Source organism: Rissa tridactyla, chromosome 1 (genome assembly GCF_028500815.1).
Source record: "Rissa tridactyla isolate bRisTri1 chromosome 1, bRisTri1.patW.cur.20221130, whole genome shotgun sequence".
Classification (NCBI taxonomy): Eukaryota; Metazoa; Chordata; class Aves; order Charadriiformes; family Laridae; genus Rissa; species Rissa tridactyla.
In genome coordinates, this window is record NC_071466.1 from 68,670,214 (window position 1) to 68,683,633 (window position 13,420).

General features: G+C 37.5%; 1 protein-coding gene across 6 annotated transcripts in view; it reads right to left on the reverse strand.

Annotated features, from left to right (window-relative positions):
* DCUN1D2 (defective in cullin neddylation 1 domain containing 2) overlaps positions 1-13,420 on the reverse strand; it is a 30,301-nt gene that overhangs the window by 14,885 nt on the left and 1,996 nt on the right. For 2 of the 6 annotated variants that reach the window (XM_054185990.1, XM_054186082.1), the window contains exons 2-5: positions 12,648-13,044; positions 11,958-12,002; positions 9,342-9,510; positions 5,121-5,251 (exon numbers count right to left, since the gene is read on the reverse strand). In XM_054185990.1, the coding sequence (XP_054041965.1) occupies positions 5,121-5,251; positions 9,342-9,510; positions 11,958-12,002; positions 12,648-12,822 (520 nt within the window). In that variant the 5' untranslated portion in view covers positions 12,823-13,044. The remainder of the gene's footprint in view (positions 1-5,120; positions 5,252-9,341; positions 9,511-11,957; positions 12,003-12,647; positions 13,045-13,420) is intronic. The other 4 variants (XM_054185902.1, XM_054186246.1, XM_054186160.1 and 1 more) reach the window with 3 other exon arrangements.

Here is a 13,420-nt window from a genome sequence, read left to right on the forward strand (position 1 = left end):
CAATGGAAGACAGGCTGTTCTAAAAATAAATCAAACACAAAACTGCACACACACACCTCCTCCCAGGACTGCTTTCCTGGAGCAAAATCCATTGCACAGTGAAGAAGACTGTGTCGAGTATCACCAAAATTCTTCTATCACCAAAAAAACTTCTAAAAAGTGCTTCTGTGCCTTCCTACTCCCTCCCATACAAATAGCATCTGGTGTAAGAAAAGATATTATGCATCCTGCTGATAACTCCTGAAAAATAAATGTTTGGGATACACAGAGATTTTTTTTCAAGAGATGCTGCAGGCAAAAATGTTCAATGAAAACTGACAGTAATTTCAGAAATGACTTTTAGAAATTCAGTCTGAAAGCACTGGTGCCCAAAGTGAAGCTAGACACGGTGAAATTCATCTCAGTATGCTGAAGAAACCTCAAACTGCTACCTACCATCTTTGAGACTTCACAGAGGTCAAAGGAGGTTCTAGAAGAACCTCAGTGGTTCTCTGCCAAATTGGGAGAAGGTAACTCACCCGTGGGAGTCAGTCCTGTATCTAACGCTGACCAATACTGAAGTAACGCAGATGACACAACAAAGAAAATTTTTATTAAATCTGCAACTTACACAAAGCCTGAAAAAAGTTTAGCATGGTAGAGGACAGGATTAGAATTCGAAATTATTTGCACAAACTGGTAAACCATTTGGAAGTAAATAAGAAAGATTTCATTAAGAAGTGCAAAGTCACATAGCTAAGTGGGAATAACTGACCACAGAAATACAAGATCAGAATTAACTGGGTGCATTGCAGTTCTGAAGAAACCCCATAATATAATAGATCACAAACTGCAAATAGTATCAGTGCTGTAAGTATAAGCGAACTTAGTAACGGGATGTAAAACAAGGAGCAAAACACCTACGGTGCCTGGAAGATATCCAGCTTGTTTGGGCACTACTAAAGAAAAGAAAGATAGATCAATTGGATTGCAAAGGAAAAGAGAGTTCAAAGATACAATTGCAGTATCAGAGAGTTGGAAGATAAAATTTAACACGGCAGTTGGTTTTACGCAGTCTAGAGACTAAGAGAAGATGCACACTAGTTGCCAAATATGTAAAAAGTTGTTACTATCTCTAAGGAAACATGCATTCTACATACTTACTCTGGACAGGCAAGTATTGAACAGAAGAATTCAGGAACAGAGATTTAAGTTACACGCTAGGGAAAAAAAATAAATCTAACAATAGGTTTGAGCAAGCACAGACATAGATGTATGACACCCGCCATCAGAAATTTAAGATTATATTATATGAAGGCAGTGGCTCCCAAATTTTTTCAGCTAGAGGGCCACTGCCAATCAGATCTCAAATCTTGCTGATAAATACCGAAACTGAAAAGGCAATTTAGTATACATTGCTAGCATACCACTGAACACTTGGTTAGAAAAACATCTGTGAGGAATGGTTTTAGTAGACATTGATCCTGTCTGGCACAAGGGAATACACTATATAAGTGTTTCTCTATCTTTTAAATTGAAACACCATCTGGCATATTAAAAAGGAACCCATGAATCACTGTATTTCCTGATGTTCTTCAGGGAAGATGCGGCAAAAAATAAAGTAATAACTGCTGCTTATCACTTCTTCAAACAGCAGAAATAGATTTTTTTAAAAAAAAAAGTAATCAGAAACATATTAAAATGCTGATAGAGCAATGAACATGACTCCTAACCATAGCATTGGTGTTTGGATATTTTAGAGATATTTCAGTAATTTCTTACAGTTTCAACATGGTAAGATAATAAACATGAAAAATAACAGCACAAATGAGTTGTCTTTGCCTAAAACAGACATTTTACTGGTGAGCTCTAGTCTCACATTTTATTTCTGTTTAAAAAAAATGCGTTAGCACTTAGCCTGAAGGATCCAACAGAACGACTATTTTAATTGTGTCTTCTTTTATAAAAAGTTTTTATTAACAATTTGCTAAGAGTAAGAATTTCCCATTTGTCACTGGCACTATGTCAAATTTGCTTAGTTTTCAAATAGGTGTATTCATGGGTCATGTGTATACCTGAGAATCGAGCAATATTCTTTTAGTCTACAGACCTATTCCCTAAACGATGAGTGCAACAGCTACCAGACTTGGTGATTTAAGCTCTGAGTATAATAAAAGGAAGCATTGGATACTTCATCCCCCAGAAAAATCACATTAAAATATTTTGTAATTGAAAGTCAGGAAGTAATTCCTTTGATTATTTCCACTTCGTTAATTAAAACCATTCACTTTTATCCCTATTTTCCATAAACTTACTGACCTCTTAGTCTTCAAATCATAATTCAAATGTGAACATATGGGAATGAGTAGGCAAGCACTATCACAGGAGCATGTCACCAGAAACATTTTAAGGCAAGCAGCTAGGACAGTGGCTTAGCAGCATCCTGTACTTAGGTAGCACTGCGTATCTAACGTGCATATGGGGAAGAAGGGGAGGTCAACACCTTAAGATGACCCAGACAGAGTTAGGCAGAGATTTATACCAGCTCATTCAGTAAAAAAATCTAATTGTACATTCTGTTTAACTATCTGGACTGACTTCATAAGAGCATCCTGAGCCAAGGCTCCAAACTTTGTTTGGAAGAGAAACAGACTTTGTACATGGATGAGGCAAATTCCCGCATCTCCTTGACAATCGGGCACACAGTCATTGGGACACAAACAGCAAACACCTCTACATTAGTCCCTGGAGAGAGGGAGGGAAGATGGACAGTTTGTTATTCTAGGAGAAAATACATAGTGTATACAGAGAAGAGGATGCAAAATGAAAAAGCACCTAAACGTATTAAATGAAGCTGAAACAACTGGAATTCTCAGGTCATACAGACCCTCCTGTAAGGTAACTGACTCAATTTTTTCCCTTGCTGAACACCTTTTTGCTGAAAGAACAAACATAACTCTTAGAACAATCACAGCAGGAAGCAGTAAGTTGTAAACGCCAACCTGTAAACTTATTTTTCCCCCCTCCATCTCTCTGCTCTACTGAATATAACAGCATTACCAGAAAAGATTCCAACTCCAAACCTATACAGTGTTACGTTTTATTTGGATAAGCTATCACTGACCTCGATCACTCAAAACCATCATATTAGTCAATATGCTTGCTCAGCACTCTCCTTCTGCTCAACCTACAGTGATCCAAGTTGACACTAGACAGAAACATGGTGTACCTCCATTGAAATAAGAGCAGTAGCACCTGTTTATGTTTAATTCAATATCTAGAATCATGTTACCAAAACCAGAAAACGTCTGACAAAAAATGTCACCAAAATACTGCCATTTAAGAACTAGGCACTACTTGAAATTAAGAAACAGTAAGTATTACCAGAATTATTAAGATTCCTGAAGACTGAAATCAGCAACAGATCCAATCAACTCTTCCCAAGGTTTATTTTAAGCTTGACTTTAATTTTTGCACATTTTACCTTTTCCCGCTAATAATTCAACTCTTAGTGCAAGAAGGCACTTAGGTTTTATTGCCAAAAAGTACCATTCTTACACAACAGAGAAGACAGACTTACAAATGAAGAGGCCTCCATACCAAACAAGCAGAAGTAATGGAAAACAAGTATGTTTCCTTTTTCCTCTCATGTCAAATAAACAGTACATTCAGTTCCATAATCTGGGTTAGGTTGCCTTCGCTCCTCCTCTCTTTGTACAGGCTTAGGTGAAAAGCTTTTGAGACATATTTCCCAAGTACATGAGTTTCACGTTGGAACTGATCCAATTAAAACAGGAAGCTATTTATAATATTTCTTTAGGTATCCCATAAATTCCAACCTCAGCTGTAACTGACTTACCTTTTCCACAATCTGAAAGTTCTACGCTTTTTAATGAAGAGAAGCAAGAAAATGAACAACTAGCTAAGGGACTTGAACTCCAGCCAGCCTCACAGAACCACTACAAGACTATTTCATTTTTGTGTCTGGAAGGGTGGCATGTGACCCATGAAAGTGTGATATGTGTAATGAAAAATGAAATTGCTGCAAAAAATAAAGAAAAATGGAAACTGGCTAAAAGTTGCCCACAGTTCAAAAAAGAAAAATAAAAAAAAAAAAATAAAAAAAAGACACCAGGAAAGACAAGAGATACTATTCAAAGTAATTCCGAAGGAAGAATGTGGAACAGACACCTCAGGTGGGGAAGGTCTAAATCAATATTCTCCTCCTCCATCTCACTCCTCTTCCGCGAGTTTTTGAAAAAACAGTATTTATTAGTGTGCTTGCCAAGTAACATAGACACAGAGTTAAAGTGGCTATGCTAAAAAAAAAACAAAAACAAAACCCAAACCACTTCCTCTACCCATAGCACAAAAAGAACAGTGATGATGGTACGGTGCTATTCTACACACAAAAGAGTCTAATTCCTTCCTACACAGTGTCTTTTGAAAGTGGACATAAATTTGAAACGATATCAGATTTCATCTTCCAATTTCTTCAACTATTCACAAACTATAGATATTTCTGATTTGAAGAGAATAAAACATTGGAATTTAAATAATATATCGATTTTACTCCAGCAATACAAGGCATGGATTGGGACAATCTCAAACTTTATAGAGAATAATAATTTAATACTTTATAAACAGTATGCCTATACTATTCACTAGCTTTGAACCAGGTCCATAATCCTCTTTTTCTAAACTTTACATGAAAACTGTGAACTAAAACTAAAAATTCTTAGAAGAACAATAACTTTTGCCCAGAGTTTTCTCCCTCTTTTTTAAGCTGATATGGATATCTTGTTTCAGTTCTTTTCTGAACAAAATGGAAAACACTAGGAGTTCACTACATCAGCCTTTAAAAAAAAAGTAAATTATGACAGGTCTCTAAGAACTGCAGGAACTTCCTTTGACAAGAGGAGAGAGAATGTCAATACTAGCAAAAAACCTCATTAAATTACCGGTACCAAGGGGACATTGAAGAAGAGATTAATTGAAAGATGGTGGGAACCAGAAGTCAGTGAAAAAAATCAATAATGAATTTACTATACAATCATCAACCAGAAAATTGTGCTATTGTAAGTATTTGGAATTGACTTCACTGTCTATAGTTATTTTCCCAATTTTTTTTGTCTACTTACCTAAACCTTTTTGTCCAGGGTTTTTAGCAAAGTTAAAAGTAAACTGATAAAAATCTTTGAACTTTGTTGGATCCTTTAGCTCTTGTTCCAGTCTTGGCAATAGAGCTTTTAGTTTTTCTGTGGTGTCACACCTGTTCAAAAGAGGTTACATTATTTGTAAACATTTAAGATTTCTTTTTACCTTTTTTTTCTTCTCTTTTTTTTTTTTTTAAATTTTTTAAGGTTTAGTTTGATAGCAAAATAAAAGAGTAGTAAAGATAAAAATAGAGTATCTGTCTGGATAGCATTTTTAAAAATATAAACACTCATATGCCTTTACTAAGTGATTTTAAGTGGAACATTATATATAGGCATCCATTAAGTATGCAACAGGATTCAGTGGTTTTTTTTTTCTCAGTCCCTTCACAATTTTATGAACTCAAACAATAGATGTTATTATGTTCTTAAAAAACATATAGACCTCACTGGAATCTGCTATCCTTTCCCCTTTTATAGCTATTGTAACACAAGTGTGTGGGTTTTTGCTTTAATCTAGACAGACATTACTTTTTCCCTGCTCTACCTAAATGAAGGGCTGCATACTATGTTTACAGTTAACCTTAATATTAGAGGACTTTCCAACAAAATGAACTATGATTTGCAGTCATCCTCCGCCCACCATAGAACACTTGCAGATAAAACCTGGGAAAAAGATGAGCGTTTGACAATAGCTTGAAGGCAGATAAACCATTTAACAGCCTGGCATAGGTAAGGTAAGATGGAATCAAGTTACTGAGATTCTAACAGAAACACACCTCTTAATAACACAAGACTGGAGCACTTTCACTGAAAGCACCTGAGCTGACAAAATGCAATTCTAAAAGTAAAAGGGCTTCCTCCACACCAAGGAATCATACGAACATTCAAGGTTTACGGGATATTACCAATATTTTGAATTGCCCCTAGAAACTCAAAGAGAAGGAAATAGGGTTCAAAGAAGTAGCTATCATAATTACCATCTTGCATTTCAAAGCTCTCAGTAGCCAAGTATTTGTATTTATTCTAAAGATTCAAGAATAATTTTATTAAAGGATGGACAACTACAGCAAAATCCATAAAATGCAGATGCAGTTTTAACTGTCTTGCACGGTACAGATAAAAATAAGTACCTTTCTGGCCTCCTGCAGTACCTGGTGGAGAAGATAAAGAATTCTGCCAAGAGTCTTCAAGTAAGAACTTCAGTTTCATGGGGACTTGATCTAGTTAACAATAGGGACAAATATCATATTTTCCCATATGTATCCTAAGGTGCTATATGAACGTAAGCCTCAGGGAGCTTCTTTTCATTCAAATCTTCACCTATGTTCAATGCTAAAAACCACAGACGCTGCTCCTCCGGTATGTAACAAAATAATTCCAAATTCTTAATAAGCAGCATACCGGTGGCAAGCAGGTATGACTACATTATGCTCCGAAGAGCACTGTGTTGAGCAGAAAGAGATCAAAATCACAGACCTCTGTGGAACTGCATCAGAGACAGTCATGAGGACATAGGAGCAATGTGACAATAAAGTTACAAAACAAAATCCAAGCCAGAAGCTTGGTGGCTTAAGCAAAAACCTTTTTAATCAGTTATATCAAATAATGCTGACAGCCTTTAATATAGCAGCATGAGCACTTGATTGCTGTTGATTGGCTGGAAAACAGTCTCTACCCACAGGGACAAAATAAAGCAGTAGACTTCACATGACATCAGAAGTTATATCATCACAATTTATGAACACCCTTACCTAAAAAGAAAGGCTTAGAAAGAAGTCAGTAACCAATGAGGTCAGCCACAACGGACTGCTAGGATCCCTGCTCAAGAAACAACCACCACCTTTGCTAGAAGTCAGTCTATGACTGGAGTTGATGACTGGAGGGTGGCTAGCGTGACGCCCATCTACAAGAAGGGTCGGAAGGAGGATCTGGGAAACTACAGGCCTGTCAGCCTAACCTCGGTACCGGGAAAGATCATGGAGAGGATCATCTTGAGCGAGCTCTCACGGCAAGTTCAGGGCAGCCAAGGGATCGGGGCCAGCCAGCATGGGTTTAGGAAGGGGAGGTCCTGCTTAACCAACCTGATCTCTTTCTATGACCATGTGACCCACCTTCTGGATGCGAGGAAGGCTGTTGTCTATCTGGACTTTGGTAAGGCCTTTGACACCATCCCCCACAGCATTCTCCTGGAGAAGCTGGCGAATCATGGCATAGACAAGAGTACTCTTTGCTGGGTTAAAAACTGGCTGGATGGCCGTGCCCAGAGAGTTGTGATTAATGGGGTGAAATCCTCTTGGCAGCCGGTCACCAGTGGTGTCCCTCAGGGCTCAGTTTTGGGGCCAGTTTTGTTTAATATCTTTATCAATGATCTGGATGAGGGGATTGAGTGCACCCTCAGTAAGTTTGCAGATGACACCAAACTAGGTGGGAGCATTGATCTGCTTGAGGGTAGCAAGGCTCTACAGAGGGACCTGGACAGGCTGGATCAATGGGCCAAGGCCAACCGTATGAGGTTTAATAAGGCCAAGTGCCGGGTCCTGCGTTTTGGTCACAACAACCCCAAGCAACGCTACAGGCTTGGGGAAGAGCTGCTGGAAAGCTGCCCAGCAGCAAAGGACCTGGGGGTGCTGGTGGACGGCCAGCTTAACATGAGGCAGCAGTGTGCCCAGGTGGACAAGAGGGCCAACAGCATTCTGGCTTGTATCAGGAACAGCGTGGCCAGCAGGAGCAGGGGAGTGATCGTGCCTCTGTACTCGGCACTGGTGAGGCCTCACCTCGAGTGCTGTGTTCAGTTCTGGGCCCCTCTGTACAAGAGGGACATTGAAGCGCTGGAGCGTGTCCAGAGGAGAGCTACCAGGCTGGTGAGGGGTCTGGAGACCAGGTCATATGAGGAGAGGCTGAGGGAGCTGGGCATGTTTAGCTTGGAGAAGAGGAGGCTGAGGGGAGACCTCATTGCCCTCTACAACTCCCTGAAAGGAGGCTGGAGAGAGGTGGGTGTTGGCCTCTTCTCCCAGGCGAATAATGACAGGACCAGAGGAAATGGTCTGAAGCTGCGGCAGGGGAGGTTTAGATTAGATATTAGGAAGAATTACTTTACTGACAGAGTGGTCAGGCACTGGAACAGCCTGCCCAGGGAGGTGGTTGAGTCACCATCCCTACAGGTATTTACGAAATGTCTAGATTTGGCAGTTCAGGGCATGCTCTAGTGGCAGAGATTGTAGGTTGTTTGGTTGGACTCAATGATCTCAAAGGTCCTTTCCAACCATGAAGAGTCTATGATTCTATGACTTTATTGCAGAAAGGTATTGATAAGGCGCCATTCTGAGATCAAATGGAATTATTTAGCCAGAAAAAAATATGCACAAGCAATAAACTGCAATTCTCCACTTATCTAATGCAATCTGTTAAAAAAAAATTTTTTTTTACACCTCTCTGTATTAGAAATACTGCATCTCTTCCAAGTAAAAGTTAAACACAAAATATTATTTTATGGCGATAAACACTTTGACTTTATTGCTAAACAGAGGCAGTTTAATCTCAAACTCTATTATTCAGAACAGCTCCATAATCCAGGAAGAAAAAAAAATTAAAAAAATCAGTTACATCACAGCATCACAGCCAGACTAACTAATCTTTTCTAGTACCAAACCCCTCATCTTTATTTCAAATTCTTATAGATATTCTGTAGAAATGAAGTATCCAGTATACAAGGCAATAAAAGTATGGTTTGTAAAACTGGTAAAAAGTTGCATTTGGTGGTGATAAGGTAAAGAGAAAGAACTGAAGGTTCTTTTCTGCTTTCCTACTTCTTTTCTGTTTCAACACTGACTGAACTTTTTTTTCTCCCTTCACACATCTCCCGTGACTTCCAGCTTTTAACAGCACATGGTCCAACTCAAAACCTTAACACAACCATGCATACGTTTATATGAATTATATGAAAAGATCAGCATATCTGTCTGTCTTTCTTGCTGTACAGGTGGGAATTATTCTGCATCACCCTTACTGCAGTCATTGTTAAGGCTTTGGAGTAAATCAACAATTTGAGGAAGATGGGACACTACAGACATTTAGCAGCTGTTAAGCTTGGCACCAGCCTTACCAGCTTTTTTTGAAGCTTCACGCTTAATTCAATTAAAAATGTTTCAAACAGAAGCAGAGCTCAGGCCTTACATTTTGAACTATGCAGAAATGGATACTTACCCCAACTCTGTCATGCCATCAACGAATTCCTTTTTGCTGAATTCACATTGAGTAGCTGCCCTGAACTTCCATGCTACAACCAGAACACTGATACTGGCTGGGTCCAGGCTTAAATCATCACAGAACTGTTGAATCCCATCAATACCAATTTTATTCTCATCTTGTGGGTCTGCAGTTCAAAATACAGAGAGGATAGTTGTAATTATTTGTAAATATTTTTTGTCAATAATCATCTGCACAGCTTTGTTATATTGCATAACATGGGTTTTTGCTTTTTCATAAGCTTCACAAATGTCTTCACCTGAAATCCAGTTAATTTTAGAAGTACCTTGAAGAGTATCTGTAAATAGATTAAGCATTCTGCAAACTTCCCTAGAAATTGGTTTGCAACTTCTTCCTAAATTCATCAGCTAATGTCAACGAAATAGTTTTGTCTTCTCTCCACAATGCTCTATGAAAGATCTGAATTGACTGAGCAGATGCCTGACTACATCTAAAAACAGTAAGGCTGATAAACACATCAAAACATACAAGAGGCTTACTGGATATAGCATGTACTGAACTTTAAAAGAAAAACAAAAAACAAACAAAAAACCCAATAAAAAAACCCTACCAAATGAGCCCACAGATTTTTTTTTTTCCCTGACAGGGATATATGCAAACCCACTGTAACCGTTTAAAGACCACAATTAACTCAAACATTTTTGCTTTTTAATTATGCGTCAGGGAAACCACCAAAACATTGCTCAAACAATGCCTTAGCGTAACAGGGTCTTAAGCTAAATGATACAACTTAGGAAATATTATGTTTCAGTAGTACTAAGTTCACTACATTTCCAAACCTCAGAACCACACTTCACCTATGTCAGGGTAGTTGTCAATGTAACAATTCTGTAACTGTAACAAAATTACTTCTCAAAAAAACATCCCAAACAAACAGAACCCCCTGCATGGAAACTCAAGTAACTGGAGGGGAAACAAAACTCACCCAAACAGGAAAAAAACCAAACCAAAAACTAAACAACAAACCAAACCCAAAAAAACCCACACAAATACCCAACCATCTTTAGTTTTCTAAGCTTGACAGTTTACAAACTACAAAACTGTCTTTCACAGCTTTTGATAGGACGACATTTCAGTATCATGTTGGGCTATATAGAAAAGTATCCTTCGAGTAAATTTAAGACTAGCTCCTTAAACTAGTAAAATTTTCAACAATGCTATTAAGTCTGTATCCAAGGACTTGATAAAAAAAAATAATCAAACCTAAAGAAAACTTTCTCTTTTTTTTTTTTATTTTTTTTGGTGTGTTAAACTAATATCTCTTCCACTTTTCCAGCCAATACTACAGTGGAGGAAATGCTAAAACACAGAGAAAAAGTTAATTTAGCAAAGATTTAGACCCATTAAACAACAAATTGCACCCATGGTATAATTCAGAGACCTTTGAACAGGAATAACAAGTAAACATATCTATTCCACTGTATGCCAGATCTAGTTCTAAAACATGTAAAATGCATTTCTTGTATATTTGGGGAGTAACTGAAGAACCAAAGGCAAAAAGTGCACTAGTGTTGAAATCAGTGGAAAATTTTTGATGGTTTTCAACCATATACGTTTCATCCTTATGTTTCACGTCATCCAGGTAACTAGAAACAAAACCAAAACTGTTGTTTTGACAGAGTTGGTGGATAAAGAGATAAGAAAACTAACAAAAAGACAGCACAGAAAATGAAAGACCTCTCATCTCAGATTTCAAATATAGTGCAATGTATGTAGTATTCTATAGGCCCTGTAGGACAAAGGAATTCCTTGTTGCTGCAAAGCCAATGACTCAGGTTTAAGCTACATATGAAAAAAGGAAAAGTGCTTAACCAAAACTTTAGTGTTTTCTCTCAAGTGTTACGAAGGTTTTGCTCAAGTTTACAACTTCACGTAAGTGTTAAAGTGCTATAACTGCAAAGGTGTGCTGCTAACCAAAACACAGATGTAAGACTGACTAGACTTTCTTTCACAAAAGCCAAGCAGTGCAGTTTTCAGTTAATTTTAGATATTATTAATAGCATCCTATAAATTTGTATATAATTTTTACCCAGCAATCTCCAAGACTGACATGCAAGGAGTAAGCAAAAGATCTAGATATGTATATATGTTATTTATATATTTACATATACATATAAAACAAACTTAAAAAGTGGTTCTCTGGGGCGGTGCCCCCCCCAAGGAAATGCTATAGTGTTGCCAGTTCTTTGTCCCTACAGGATTTATTACCAGATAATAACAAAATATTAAAGAATGTCTATATATCTATAGTAGAAATAGAACACATTAGGTAAAGAGTAACAAAAAAAAAGGTGGAAACAATATAATAAGAAAAGCATAAAGTGTATACAAAGCATGCCATACACCGCAATTAGAAAAGTACATGAAGTCATAGTTGAGTAATTGTGAAGAGCTCATTTTTTTTAAAACACGAGGTGTGTGGATCTCAGCAGGGGCTGGTAACGATTACAGCCCGCTCTGCTCTAACATGTAAGGAACAATGCACACATTCACGTCAGACGGCCACACGTCAGAAAGCACTGTTACCTGGATCACGTACATTCTTATATTTACCTGACTGTCTTTTCCTTTTATTTTTATCTGTTCTTTTTAACAATACTGCAAAATAAACGGAAAAGGAACAACTCTGCCTTTAATCTGCTTCCCTGTGGTTTTCCCTGAACATGCATGTTACTTTTGCTGTAATACGCCAGCACAAAGAATAAAAGGATGCAGTTTCTACAAGTAGTTTTTGAGTTTTCTTATTTGACTGTTCTGTCAGTTTCCTAGCTGTAATGTTATCTGAAACAATTTTTATTTTAATGTTTAGAAATACTACTATCTTTGAACAAAATTAACTCCCCCAAATAATAGTATAATATGTATTATTTTGCCACACAAAGTACATTGTACATATATTTAATAGCAGCCACTGGCAATAAATCAAGTAAGTTGCATAATAAGCTTTACTCTCCTTTCCACCATATGCAGCTGCCACTATTTCCTCATGACAGGTTTCATTTCCTACTGTGAATTTACTTTAAACTCTACAGAAATACCTACAGAAGTTGTGTACTGAACATTAAGAGCATTTAAAACCTTTTTCATTCTTATGTCACTACCACAAAGACAGAGTGAGAAGCAAAAGCTAGCAATCGTTCCTTAGAAGTCCTTAAGAATGACAGAGGGAAAAGCAGAAATACCAGCCAAACACAATAATTCAAAAAAACCCAAAACCCACAACAAAAAACCCCCAAGCCTTACCTTTGTATCGATTATACAATTGCTCTAATTTCTTCCTGTCTACTGAATTTTTCATGGATTCTTTGTAGTACAAGTCTGGATTCTGGAAGTAGTTGTCTGTTGCCACTTCTAGTTTCCATTCATTCTGCATCAAGCAGTATATAGCAGTCCTTTCACCAGCCTGGGTAAATGCCATAAACTGGCGCACCTTGTCCTTCTGAGACGATTTAAGCTTATGCTTTGGGATGCAAAAGAAGCAGGAAAGCCAATGAAGCTAATCCAGAAGTTTGTTTCAGCATTCTACTACTAACGCCTATCTTTAAAAGGTTTTAGTTTTCTTGTTGATGACAACCTTCACTTCAGAATTACAGGAAGACAAAGCCTTGTTCTTCTGCAGTTAAAAAGACAGCATTTTCTTCTGAAAATTGAAACGACAGCATCTATATATACATTTTTAGCAGCACATATCTTAGCAGTAATAAATTTGTATTTCCGCTTTATGGCTCACATACGCATAAAGTTTTTCTGTTCTGTAACAGCAGTAAACACAAGTTTCATCATATAACAATATGGTTATCTTCTGAAAATATGCCTTGTGGCTATACAAACAAGAAATTACAAAGGCACAACTTATAGATTCTGAGATTCTGTAAAAGTCCTTCATACAGGGAGAGAAAGTGCCTAGCAGTTTTCCTAATGTTTTCCTAGCAACAATGCACAATGCAAAGTTCATTCATATTAAGAGATGAGCTGAAAAAGGCAGAAGCATTTCTCATGCTTTTATTTAAAAATCA